Source organism: Synchiropus splendidus, chromosome 6 (genome assembly GCF_027744825.2).
Source record: "Synchiropus splendidus isolate RoL2022-P1 chromosome 6, RoL_Sspl_1.0, whole genome shotgun sequence".
Lineage (NCBI taxonomy): Eukaryota > Metazoa > Chordata > Actinopteri > Syngnathiformes > Callionymidae > Synchiropus > Synchiropus splendidus.
Window position 1 is genome coordinate 15491129 of NC_071339.1, and position 13919 is coordinate 15505047.

Here is a 13919-nt window from a genome sequence, read left to right on the forward strand (position 1 = left end):
CGCTTTACCACATAGAAATGGACACCTGCTCTTACAATGTGCAATACCCATCTCAATGTGCAATAACCATCCCTACGGTGCAATAACCCTTTTTAACCTAGTTTAATTTTTAACTTTTTTATTTTTTATTTTATTTTATTTTATTTTTTATTATATATATATTTTTTTTCTTAAAATCTTATTTTATTTTCAATTGTATTTTTACTTCCAGGTTATTAGTATTATTATTTTTATTTCATTTGTATTTTCTTCCTTATTTCTCTGTGTGATGCTCTTCCTAACTGCATGCCCTTCCTTGCCTCTATTGTTACTGGAAACGTAAATTTCCTGGAGGGAGTCATCCCAAAAGGATCAATAAAGTCAAGTCTAAGTCTAAGTCTAAGTCTCACAGCGGATCCGCTGGCTCTTTTTCGGAGCTAAACCGTCGGCCTACAGTCATGCTTACAGAGCACTTCCACACAAAAAAAACCCACATAATCCCCTCTCCTCCTCTCACCTGGCAGCGAGAGGCTGCACAAACTTCTTTAATGTGAAGGCTTGGAAATTGATGATGAAAAGGAAAGTGAAATTCTGTTGGCAGGGCTTTGGTTGTTTTGGCATTATTGTGCAGCGCTACGCAGGAAAGTTCAATAAAGGTCAGAACAAGGGTTGGATTATTGATGCTATGCTGTGTCAGAGGAGATCATGAAGATGCGTCGAGTGGAATTCGTCAGTCTCCAGCAATATCGGTCCAGTATTATCCGTGTCCAGCCCATCTGGCCTCCCTGACCCCTCAGTTTCACAGTGTCACAAAGGTCATCGCTCCCCTTCGACTCCTCTAGTCAGTGAAGATGTTCCTGAAACATCCATGAAACCACAGCACTTCTACAATACAGACGCTGTCAACTTGGAACTGTAGCAAAGGTGTAGCATGGCTCACAGAACTCAGTTAAAGCTGCAACTCTGAACAAATTGACTCCAGAGACTCAAACTTCTTGACTTAAAATAAAAAAAAAGTAAACACAGAATCGATCATTACAGAAACAACCACCAATCACTATTCTGCTGGGGACCTGTTGGGTGAGGGGAGAAGAAGAAGAAGATGAGGATGATGAAGATGATGGGTGAGGCAGGCAGGGAGAATGATTTTCCCGGGCTGAACTCACCATCCCAAATCCTGGGGCAGAACCTGGCCAACGCTTGGCTCGCCATGTACTTTAGAGCGCCGCAGCTCTTCAACACCCTTTACAAATCAACATCGCTTGGTGAAGCTGATAGTGACCAACCACACACGACTACAGCAGCAGTGCTGCTTGTGTCAACATAATGGCTCCACACACCAGTGTCCTCCATGAGGCAGAGTCCTGTATGCAGGGACATGTTGTATACCTCCTTGAAAAATAGACGAGTACATTGCAAGACTCTTCTCTTGACCGATAGACACTGGACAAATCTGATCGCAATGTCACCAGACAGCTTCTTTGTTCTTTCCTCACCAGTGATGCACCCAGTCACACTTCCATCATCCATCACAAACCTCACTGTTGCCCACCTCTCCTTCATCTCTACCATTCTCTGACCATCACTGTTTCTCCTCTCCTCAAACCATCTGTCATCCCTAACTTTCTCTCCAAACTTCTCCACATCATTTCTCATCTTGTCCTTTCTCCCAATAACAACTTTACTGTCTTCATCTCGTCTTCATCAACATCCAAACACACGTGATCTGTGAGACCAGGACCACAAGGAAAATGATCTGAACTTCTGGGTTCCACTCTTGGCTACGCTGGAGAGCTGCAGAAGGTCCCATTTCCAGGGTCAGGTGCTCTCTCTAATGAACCCATTCATTCTGGTTTGAAGGCTCCTCCAGCACCCAGACACACACTCCCCCCTCAAGCGTTCGGTTTCAGGGTTTGTTGAGCATCTAGGTCTGTCCGATGGCATTACCTCTGTTTACTTAACATTGATCAGGATTAGACCCGCAACTGTCCTCCGCCGGCAAAGACATTGCTGATTTGCATTTTCTTTTCAAGGAATGCTAATTGCTGGTGACGGACAGCGTTTATTTATCCTCCACGCATTAGCATGTAGCAGGTGCCGTGCAATTTAGCCAGATTATCGACGCGAGCAGTCGTGAGCAGAAGTTTGGAGAACAGAAGTTTGTCTCAGTTGCCGACTCCATGACTTTCCATCAGCAATTGCAGTTTCTAAACTTTTGTGCAGGAAAGTCTTGGTTGTGTGGCGCCAGCTTCCGACATGCTAACTGTCTGTAATTACTTCCAAACTTGATTTGTGTGTGTGATTAAAGCACCTGATGTTAAAAACAGAAAGTGCTGCTTACACTTTAACAAGCAGGAACCTGTGAATGAGGTCTGCCAGGTGTTTTCTATGATTGCTAGGAGCTTTTTAAGATGCTTCTGCTTGGCTTTAAGGGTTTTATAGCTCAGCTGAATTCATCTTAGCTGTTGCCAGTGATGGACATGGAGGCTCAGGGTTAGGTGACCAGTGACCTCAGTGGATGCAGCAGAAGAGAGTCAAAAGAAGATAGGGTGACCTCAGACTAAAGTGGAGAATTGATGGAAAGATCAAAGTCATCACTGATGGAAAGATCAAAGTCATCGCATGATGTCAGTGCAGGCTCGTCGGTGAGCCTCAGACCATGGAGATGGTGATCGGTGGTCTGTTCTTTATCGACACAACAACTGAATTAACCCTTTTGCCTTTGATGTCACACAATGGTATGGAATCTTTCGGGGTTTTGTTTGAAATAACCCGATTCAATTTGGTAGGAGCTCCGTAACTTCAAGTTCATTAAATTAAAAGCATAAAATAACTGTAGGCCAATAATATTGGCTTAAAAAAACCAAAGAACAGCGCTGTTGGACATGAGCTTCAGTGCCTCTGTATTATGTATATTAGTGTAAATAAAAAGTCAATTAACTAGACGTATTAATTGCACTCCAAAATGTCTCCCAAAGAATCTGATTTTCATCATTTTCTTGAGGGGAATTTAACGCGGAAATGCTCGACTTCCTTCGTGACCTTGTGTTTGTGGTTCCCTGAGTGAAAACAGAAAACTCCGCATTTGGAGAGAAAGTTTTAAAGTTGAGATCATGACCCTCAAAAAGGTCCTGGCGTGTGGGAAATGAGGAAACTGAATTAAACCGTGCTCCTCGTCAAACAAAGGGGAAAAAAACGGAAGCAGATTTTGTGTGAACTCCAAATCTGGTTCTGACCAAATATTTAATCTCCCCCCCCCCACGCTCCGTGTGTCTCTGTCTCTTGCTTTCCTTCTGCATAATACGCCACCGGGAAGAGAAAGAAGTCGGATCCCCACTCCTCCGCTCTCCCCGGCTGCACGTCTGTGATGTCATAATCACTCACATCAAAGGCTGCGCGTTCAACACGGCGACTGTCAGCTTCCCTAGAGGCGTCATTAAAAACGAACACGGCTAGCCGAGCCGGGCCTGACAGCGCCGCATCAAAACTCGCGCCCGTAAATACGTACAACCCGGGTCCTTGAACACATCGCAGCCATTGTTCTCAAAAAACACAAAATCATGTTGTGACTAAAACACGGCTATCTATGGACCCAATGTCTCCTTGTCACGCGTGAGCCCAGCATTAAAAAGACACTTCGCTTCCAGCGGCGACCAACATGTGAGCGGAAACATCCCCAGCATGACGCACATACATGATGCACAGTGACAGCTCATGCATTAGTGCAGAACATGGACAAATAGGAGCCACACTTAGAGGCCCTCATCCCGCCGAACACACACTGGCGCACACTCCCAAACCAGAGGAAGGACTATAAATAGTAAGCCTATGATGTGATGCTGTGTGTGGCTTCTCCCTGTGGGTTTATGTGTGTGACTGTCAAAGAGAAGAGAGGGAAGGAAGCAGTCAACGGAGGAGGAGAGGTCCATGTTTAAGACAAAGAAGGCCTGTGTGGCAACTCTGCGTACACATGACAAGCACGGCAGCGAGTCCCTTTGGGTTTGAAAACAAACAGGGAAGCACAATGCTGGGGCAGATGAGACTTCCTTGAAGCCGACATGGAGGACTCACCCCTGGCAGGGTCTTCTGCTCGTGCAGTGCGTTCTGGGCTTTCAGGGCAGACTCTCTGGCACAGTAGGTGAGGAAGGCACAGCCTGGAAGACGTCAGGAGAGAGACAGACAATTATGTTAGCAGGGCGGGAGGACGGAGCGGAGCAGCTCGCTGCAGCCTGGGAATTCTCTCATCACACAGCCGTACGCGATTACCACGGTTTGACCTTGGCTAGCTGGGACACCAGGGCTGCACCTACTTTGAAACTGAAGGAGTCCCTTCCCACCACAGTCAAGGAATGCAAGGGGGAAATATGTGGAGCAAAAAAGTAAACCTTAGAGGGAAGTTGACCAACCAAAGATGTAAACATTAACTGTGAGAAAAAAATTAGTCATAACTGTAGTTAATAATATTAATACTACTACTACTACAACTAATTATTATTATTATTATTGAAGAAGGAAAAAATCTTCCCAACAGCAACAATAAAATACAACTAAATTATTATTAATAAAAAAAACAAACAAGCAAAAAAAAAAAAACCCAACAACAAACAGACAAGTTCCCCCACAAAAAAAAAACAATTGATAGAAATGTTGAATATGGTAGTTAAAAAAATAATGCGGCTGATGAAGGGATGTGATCCGAAAAAAAAAAGAAAAATGAGCATGTTGCAAAAAGAGTCGCTTGATAGAAAAATGATGGGAAAAAAATAAAGAAATAAAATATGGTACATTTAATCTCATAGGAAGGAATTCACTGAAAAACAGAAAAACAGAACGGGCAGAAAAAAAGCACGAAAAAAGCGAAAGAGTCAATCAATTGGTGTATCCATCAATCCACATTTACGTTCACTTGCTTACTGCTATAAGAGACACCTAAGTCTAAATACGAAGCAGGGGCAGAAATAACAAGAACTGTTCTTCTCTCCGCTCCTTTTCCATCTCTAAGCTCACGTTGATGATGAAAGAGTTGTTCTATGCATGTTTGATGTGGGACTGAAATACATATTCATTCATTCAACATTAGGAACACAAAACAGAGTCACAAAATGAAATTTGTGTCTCACATCAAATTCATCTGTAAACAAGACGACATTCACATCAAATCACGCACACTTAAATGCAGAAATAGAAGCCACAACTTGCATTCAAAAGTTAGAGAGATCACATTTAGAAAAACAAAATAAATCTAATAAGAAAATTTCTACTGCAGGTTGAAACCTAGGAATTGAACACGCATTTGTTCACTTTCCAACTTTTAATATAGAGAGGGGAAAAACAAGTTATTTTCTGTACACAGACTTACAATAAACACTGGTTTTGCTAAGCAGAAATTGTCTTGTAAACAAAATGATGTGGTGTACTTCGTTTACATCGAAAAACACAGAAAGGTTCTCGAACAAAAGAGCGTTATTTTGCATCCATGCTGCCAAGCTCTCTGCCCAGTCCCACCCGCACTAAAGACATTCAATAAAACATTTCATTTGCAGCCTTCTGTTGCGTAACATCTCCTTGCGAAATGCATCAACTCTGACTGAGGCGTCTCACTGCAGGACTGAAATAGCACTTTCCCATTCGTCCATTGCGCTCATCTGCCTGCTGTGACAGGGATAGACATCTCCCTGACAGCAGCACCCCTCCCACCCCACCGCCCCACCACCCTTCATTTCTCTGCTCCATATGTTCCGAGACTACCCACAATCCTTGATTTTTGATAGCACCTGGGCTGACGTGCGGGGGTGGGAGGAAGATGGAGATGGCTCGGCAGAAGCCGTGGGGAACATCGGGGCTCTCGCTCACCCCTCCTGTTGACAGTGAGAGGCGCGTCGCTGACAGACGCCTGACAAACTGTCAATCTGCTGATCCAGACGAGCGATTCAAGTGTGTGACAGTTTAATAAAACCCCCCAAAAGACGACTGTACGATTCTAGGCAGTGGCACGTTTCAGTCGGAGACACTTGCGTGTGCTGATGACGTTTGAGCGTGAAATGTTTGTCCAAGTGAACGACTTATTAAAGTTCTTTTTCCTGAGAGATTAATTCCGGCTTTCAGCCTCTTGACACTTCTCACTGATGTAGAAATCTAGAAGATCGGAATGGGAATAAATATTTCCACTGAGCAAAGAAACAAATCCAGTCATCCCTCCATTGCTTTTTGTTTGTCCTGCGCCGGGTCCATCACAGGGCACACACTCAGTCACTCACACGCCAACAGACCATTTACAGCCACCAATTACCCGCTTCATGTTCCCGGGCAGTGAGAGGAAACCAGAGTGCATGAGTGAAACCCATGGAAGCAGGTGGAAAACGAAAAACTAAAAGAAAGACTTAGGTCCACCTCAAACACTTGAAATGCCCCAAGCTGCAATCGAATCTGAAAATACTTGACAAGGTTCACTTTCATTTTCTGTGACTCTTTTCTAGTAGTGCTGTGGAGTAAACAGAGACAAGTCCAAGACCAAGACTTTGTGGAACAAATACCATGTTAAGTTAAGACCATGACTAATGAGGGGGGAGAGACCAAGCCCTAGAACAAACTGAAGACAGGACAAGTTTGTTCCAACGTCCAGTTTTAGATTTTTATTTTTTTTTTATAAAAGAGGAAGACATCAATGTGTATGTCAATATGACTTGTGCTTCAGTGTACTGCATTCAGTTTGTTCTTGGTCTCACTCTTAGTCTCCCCCTTCATTCGTCTTGTGAAAGTAGTGTTGTAGTATTTCAGACCTGTCTCTGTCTCAAGACCACCACCAAGACCAGGTCTTGTTCTTGAAATGCACTCCATAAAAACTCATTTTGTCAAGACCACGGCCTCAGATGTCTGTGTTCTGTCTTCAGTTTGGTCTCTGTCTCAGCCCTCTTTGGTTTTGTGACTCTGTGGATTTGCTGGTCTCCACTACAACACTGTAATTCAAAATATATGTGAGATGAGCTAGAGACGCTAACACGCTAGCAGTGTGAGGCATCCTGACCAGCTCAGCTGTTCTGCTGCAGAGTCAGAGTCATATCCCGGGCTTTATTGTGGCTCCTTAATCAATCTTGTTGACATCTGGAGGTTTTAGGGCAACAGGAGAAACTGCACTAATGACACTCACTCACGGAAGAAGCAAGTGAACCGATTAAACCCGTCCTGGACTTCGCGTACAGCAGCAAAAAAAAACAACCACACAATTAATTATCATAAATACCAGAGGTCAACGAGATCGCTCTCCCGCACCGGAGGCTATTTGTTTGTCGTCATGCGGCGTATGTAGAAGTCAAAAGCCTCCAGTCCTCTCCACTGTGCGTCTTTAACCCCGGGGTCCTTCTGATGGCGCTGCACCGGGGAGCCTGTTGGTGTTTTTAATTAATGGGCCTCTCGCTCATTAGGCGGAGTGGGAGCTGGCCGCTGACAGCTTGGCTACCTCTGCTTCCTCTCCAGGGCCTGTCGAGTTAACGCTACACGTCCCAACAGGACGCACGTGAGCTGCTCATTCTAACACTCGCAGGTTCACATGGCAGGTCCAACTGGTCCAGTGAGTTTAATGGCTTAACATGATTCTTCGTTTGCTGTTGGACATGAAAGAAAGACATTGGAATGGTGCACCAATTCACCTATAAGTCAAGTGATATTCAAATATAAAACCTGCGAACTGACCAAGCAACCACATGAGAACCTCAGTGCCGCCGAGCCTGGATCATATTCCCACAAGCTCCCATGAACCGTGGTCACGTACAAGCATGAAAAGTGACAGCAAACAAACATTCAATTTATCATCATTGTCACAAGTCAGATGCTGGCAGCCGTCCCCCCCGCTAAGACCCACATTGGCCCGGGAGAGAGAGAGATAAGCTGTTTGTTTCTGCTGTCGATGCTGCCAATTTGGGTTCCCATCACTTCAAATTCAAATCAACAGCAGAGCAGAGGGGATCTGAGGAAATGTGTGCGAGCGAGAAGAAGTGAAAAGTCGGAGGAGAGCGGTGAGTGAGTGAAGGCTGAAAAAGTAAAGGATGCTCTGCAAAATAAGAGTGAGAGAGGGAGAGATAAGATCACCTAGCTCCGTTGAACACCATCCCCCTGTGTCCTACACTGGCTTCTTATCTCGGCGGCTGCAGACACCCTAAAGGGACATACAGCTACAGAGAGAAACTCCAGTAGAAGGACAGACGGAGACGAGGGAGAACACGGATGAGAGGTAAGGAAGATTTTAGAAATGAACATCCTTTTCTGTCCCAAAGCAACTGCTGGGTGAGAAGACTGATCCCTACTTGGTCAGTCTTTAAACAAAGAGCGAGCAGAAATGTTGCAGCAAAAAGAATTACTGCGACAACGTTAATATAAAGAGTCAAATAAATAATTTGAAAAACCGTCACAGATCGCAAACCTCTGCCAAGCAGCGTCAGTCCAGCCTCAACACCATCTGACAGTAACCAAAATGCTAAAAAGGGTCAAAGAATCCTTCAAAAAAAACACAAAAAATCATGGATCCAAGGGATGGTCTGCTTCACAAAAACTGAATTGTTCCTTGTCCCATTTCACACATTTGATGAAAATTTCATCTCAATATGTCCATAACTTTTCAAGTTAATTCCAAGACAAGTCAAAAAAACGACGCACATCCTTGTTGAATGTTAATCTCAGAAGACACTAAACTATGTCTGAACATTTCTGGTACAGAGAACCTGTTTGCTGTGTTTTGGTGGTTCACTGTCTGATTATCTGTCTTTCTTTTTTGTTTGAGTCGTTGCTGTATTGGCCTCCAGTCACTTGCAGCCCAGTCTGTTTGGTCAAGTCGATCAAAGTCAAGTATAGCACCGTCCATTTTTATTGTCAAAAAGAAAAAAGAGCTTGAACTTTTAAGCCATTGACTCCTAGAATACAACAATTTTGCTGTATCATAGATGCAGATGACAGAGAGTACTCAAGGCTTGTGAGAAGGAAAGGACAAAGGAGAAGTCAGTCTGTGGTACCTGATCCCTCAGTCAAGGGGGAGTCCGGTTTATATTAAAGCAGTCAGATGGTTAGCGTGTGCCGGCAGACTTGCAAAAGTAAGGGACCGTTCACATGGCGCTGACTTTGGAAGCGCACCAACATTGGAACCAACTTTTGAAACCAGCCTCCTGAGTGTAAAGGTTTGGCGCCGGCTACTGCGCCAGTGAACAGTTGAGTTAAATGTCTACTAGACAGGAATCCTGCAGTGCACCGGTCAGATTCATCATAGTAACAATGCTTCTTGCCGTCGTGAGCCTCAAGTTTTATATTGTTTTAATTTCCTCATCCATGCTCAGCTTCTGAACACCCCATGTTGCTAACATGGCATAGATGGCAGATACATCTCACAATTCAACCTTCTGACGCCATGCACGAGAAAGTGTGGAGAACATGAGCCAAATCCGGTCACCAACCCTAAAATAACCTAGCGCTCCGTCAACTGTGCACAACTCATAGACCTGACAAACCATCATTGCACCTCATACACAACCTCACACTGCTTCCGTGAGGACACAACTGAATCATTAGAATCGCTGTTTTAACTCGTTTCTGTTTATGCCCAATTTGTATAAATTGAATTTTAATAGCAGCAGCATAGAAAGGTACATTACTACAACTTAGAGGAGAACAAATCTTGGAAATGGACAGAGCGGCTCGTACAACAATTAGCTGCAACAACATTTAGAGGGGAAGAACATAGTGATGACTGAAGGTCTGGTTGTTTTTACAAAGTCTCTGCAAACTGATGGGACGTGTTTGTTTAACACTCTTTGGACCACATGAAGACATGGAAAAAAACTATATGAAAATCCAAAGAGAGAGCCCAGATTTTATGTGTTCAGAGATGGAAATTCATCGACAGGAAGATGTGAAATAGAAGAGAAGCTGTCCGTAGCTTTTGCTAGCATTCGTGACTCACTGAGCTGATAGCGGAGGTTATGATGGACCCCGCGACGGCGACATCCAACTCTTTTGTTGTTTTCACAGACTTCCATGGTAGAATTCTGACTTGACCTTCTTTTACAATGCTGAGTCTCTTCTAACTTTCGACCCTTCCCCAGGTTCACCCACTTAGTGAAGGCGACTGGACTGGACTGAGAAGTCACTTTCAATAGCGAGTAGCACGACAAGTGGTATCAAACCATGGGTCAGCATCAATGTTCTAACGTGACAATGCCACTTCTGACACCACTGTCTAATCCACCTGTCAGACCAACTCTCAAAACTCATCGGTCAGCATCGCCTTTTGAACCGTCTCCAAGTGGACTAATGGCGTGGATAATGGAATCCTTTAATATAGGAATAAAAGGTGGAAACCGCTGTGGTGGCTGCCAACACTGGTATGGACCTTATGGCCAACCACCCAACTCTTATGAAGCATGTTAACCCTTTGGAGTTACCATTTCAAAAAGGCTGTGACTTGAAAATGGCTGGGGAGAAGTTTGAGATGGGAGTAAATGGGTTGGAACTAAAACTAGGGACCATCTCCAAAAGTGACCCACAATGAATATGAGCTCTACCTCTACTGCCTCAAAGAATACCTGACAGTCCTGGCCACCAACCAAGGAAGCGTCTTTTGTCACACTCTGAATCTTGATTTTCACGAACAGATATATTTGCATGTTAACGTTTTGTCCTCTTTTCCACCAACACACGGAAGAACGCAGCAGAGGAGTGGAGGAGCATTAATAGATCTTCGCATGACACGGCTGAAGCAGCACGGTATGCAGCTCTGGAACTGTGCCTCGGAAAAACTTTGGCATGAAATATTGTTTGAGGCTGTCCAATTTCAGTCTGTCAATAGAAACTTCCACGTCTCCCCTTCCAGCATTTATCTTCGTCTGAAAGCCTTGACCAAGGACAGCCTTTGCTCAATAAAAGGAAGAATGTTTTTTCCCCTTCCTTTTGAAAAGATTGACCTCAAGACAAGAACGCTCTAACCTGATTTTTTTTTGTCAGTGCTTATGGCTTAGATAACGCTTTTCAAATCACTTTGGAATTGGGTCAAAGTGAGGATGAAAAAAAAAAAAGTCTTGGCTTATTGTTGTGAAAGAAAAAGAGAAAAAAAGAGGTTTCAGCAGAAGAGGAAGGAAATCGTTCTGTAATACAAGAGTGCCTGGCGAACAGTGCAAACAATGTTTGTCGCTCAGTGGAAGCTGTGGAAACAAGTGCAGCTTCAGTGTCATAATAATCCTCTCTCATCTGATGTATCATATTCTTTTTGAAAAGTTACAACCATCAAACCACTTTATATTATGTAATTAATATCAAATAACACACTTAATTATCCATGAATAACTCTGACAATTTTCTTGCAGGTATTCTTAAATCGGGACGTTGACTTCCAGTTCCTGAGACTGTTTGCTACATGCATCACCACTCAGGACACATTGCTCGGGATCTTCCAGGTCCCACACACATTAAATCACTCTAGTTCCGTGTGTGCTGCGAACATGATGATTGGCCCAAAAGTCCTGAACCAAAATGTTCCAGTATGTGTACTGTTAGACCATGTATGTTTTTCCAATTTATTGATTTTGAGGGTCAAGACGTGCTGAGAATTAAAACTAATAAAGTTAATCATAAAAACTGACCTAAAAAAACAAGTTGTCTGAGCTATATTTAGAACTCAGTGAGTCCTCATCTGGCCCCTGGGCCTCACTGTGCCCACACCTGGGCAAGGGTGACCGGGGCACAGGGAGCTTGACAAGCCCCTTCCGTCGCAGCTCTCTGCCATGAGCCTTAAGTCGTGAGATAATGACCTCTCTGCTCTCAAGAAAAACACTTTTCCTTTCAATCTAATGAAATATTTAATTCCTCGCTCAATAGCCGCGGAACTCTAATATGGAAAAGTGGAGGTTGTAATGCAGTTTAACTACACACAGCTGTGTCCAGCTCTGACCGCTAATAATGCTTCCATAGGGATAATATTGAAGTATATTAAAAGGTTCTGGATTAATTTGGCGGCAGCAGACAGGTCCACGTTAAACACTCGCCGCTTCATCTGGCATAAAGTGAAAAGGCCCTCACCGTCCCCTCTATGAGGAATAGTAATTCAATAAAGTGAGCCGTGCTCGCTCGGATCCCCACGACCTCGGCTGACCTCGCAGATCATTACTCACAGTGGGACCGGTACAGGGGAAGGGACAAACGTCACCCGCTGCCCGAGTCCGAACAAGCAGTCTTTAGAGTAAAAGTAGCACATAATCTGTGATGTATTGTTCTGGAGGTGTAAAGCAGACTGTTCATATTTAGGAGCTGCTGCAGCGAATGAGCACTGTGGTCTGGTTTTAAGCAGAACTAAGCAGAGGCGCCACGGAAGATGCAGTTCAGTCGTGTTCAGTCTGCTGTTGGTTTTCTCTTCACAGAAACATCCAGAGCGAGCACATCAAGGGCGAGAGCGGTTTTTAAAGATGGATGATTGATGAAATCAAAGAGATGCTGCTTTTCCATATGCTGCATTATTTCGCCAGCGGGAAGGACAAAAGCACAAAAGCTAGACTTCTCCACGGGAATTTCTCAAGTGAGAGAAAATGTTCTCGACAGAACTCGTCTGGAACGTCACAGGGATTGAGTGGATAACAACTTTAACATAACTTTTTAGATTTGCAGCTCATTATTAATGATGAAATATTATTTCTACTGTTCACGCACAGCAGATAGATGGGTTACATATCAATAAAAGACAAGGGGTAATGAAGCTGCCATCTTGGTGCCAAACTATATCAAGTAACAAGCCTCATGTTTGTGCGTTGGGTGACCAACCATTGAAACACAAGCGGTTACGTTTTTCAATGGAGGCCAGTTATTATACTGCTTTGTTTCATCTCAATAATTTCAGTTATCACATTGCGATCTCTGTGTAGGTCACGGGTTGTGGCGTTTACAATTGTTCCTAACATCACACATATGGATTTATTTAGTTTTTATTTAAAATTTTTTAACCAAAAGCACCTGAAACCTCATGGCTTCCACTGAAGTGTCTGGGTTCTGCAGTGTAGCTCAAAGCCAAACTGGATTTGCCAACTCTTGTGGTTCTTTCCGGTGACTTCACTTTAAATGGCTCCCAGTCATTAAAGTGTAAAGAGTAAATGTCAACACTTAGACAAAGACGAATACAGAAAAATGTGTACAGGTTTGTTCACAGAATGCAGTGCATCATGTCACTACAGAGACAAAATCATTTCGCAAAAGCATCAAGGCATGGTGCCGAGTTTCAGAAGCACACCAGAGTCTCAGAAAGAAACACAAAAAAAGTGCTGCTAATACTCATTTTGATGATCTTTTTGTTATTGGAAAATTGGATTGCTTGTCTGAATACGTTTGTCAAGTCATCATTGTTAATAGTTCTTTTAAATATGTGTTGACTGATAAAGAACAAAAAAGATTTGTGCCTTTGTTCATGCATGCGTCTGTATACACGTCTTCTGAAACTTCTTCTCTGTAGTAACATCACAAACTTTTTAAAAATGTTTTTCTTCTTGTCTAATATTGCAAACTACACTTTCTGCTGTGTTAAATAAAAAAAAACAGTTCATGACAGGGGAACAAAGTGAGCCATTGCTGCCATTTGTCCTTTTATGGAATTAAAAATGTCAGTTTATTTACCTTAAATATATAGAATATATTTAAAGTAATTAAAAATATAAAAGTAGTTAAATATATAAAATATATTTAAAGTAAATAAACAAAACCAAACAAAAAAAAACTTTCTTCATCAGTGGAAAAATATTGAAGTCTGAAACTAGGGCGCTACAAGAAACTGGACTGGCTTTGATAGAACTGAGCTAATAGCTAACAGCATAACTGTGTGAATCAGTCATTCACACCGAAGCCTCAAGATAAAGTTCACAACTGTTCCACATGTTTTCAGCTATTTAAATCTGGTTAACCCTAACCAGGTCTGAATCTGGGAC

General features: G+C 43.2%; 1 protein-coding gene across 5 annotated transcripts in view; it reads right to left on the reverse strand.

Moving 5' to 3' along the window:
* celf4 (CUGBP, Elav-like family member 4) overlaps positions 1-13919 on the reverse strand; it is a 110094-nt gene that overhangs the window by 74603 nt on the left and 21572 nt on the right. For all 5 annotated transcript variants that reach the window (XM_053867311.1, XM_053867310.1, XM_053867307.1 and 2 more), the window contains exon 2: positions 4051-4133. In XM_053867311.1, the coding sequence (XP_053723286.1) occupies positions 4051-4133 (83 nt within the window). The remainder of the gene's footprint in view (positions 1-4050; positions 4134-13919) is intronic.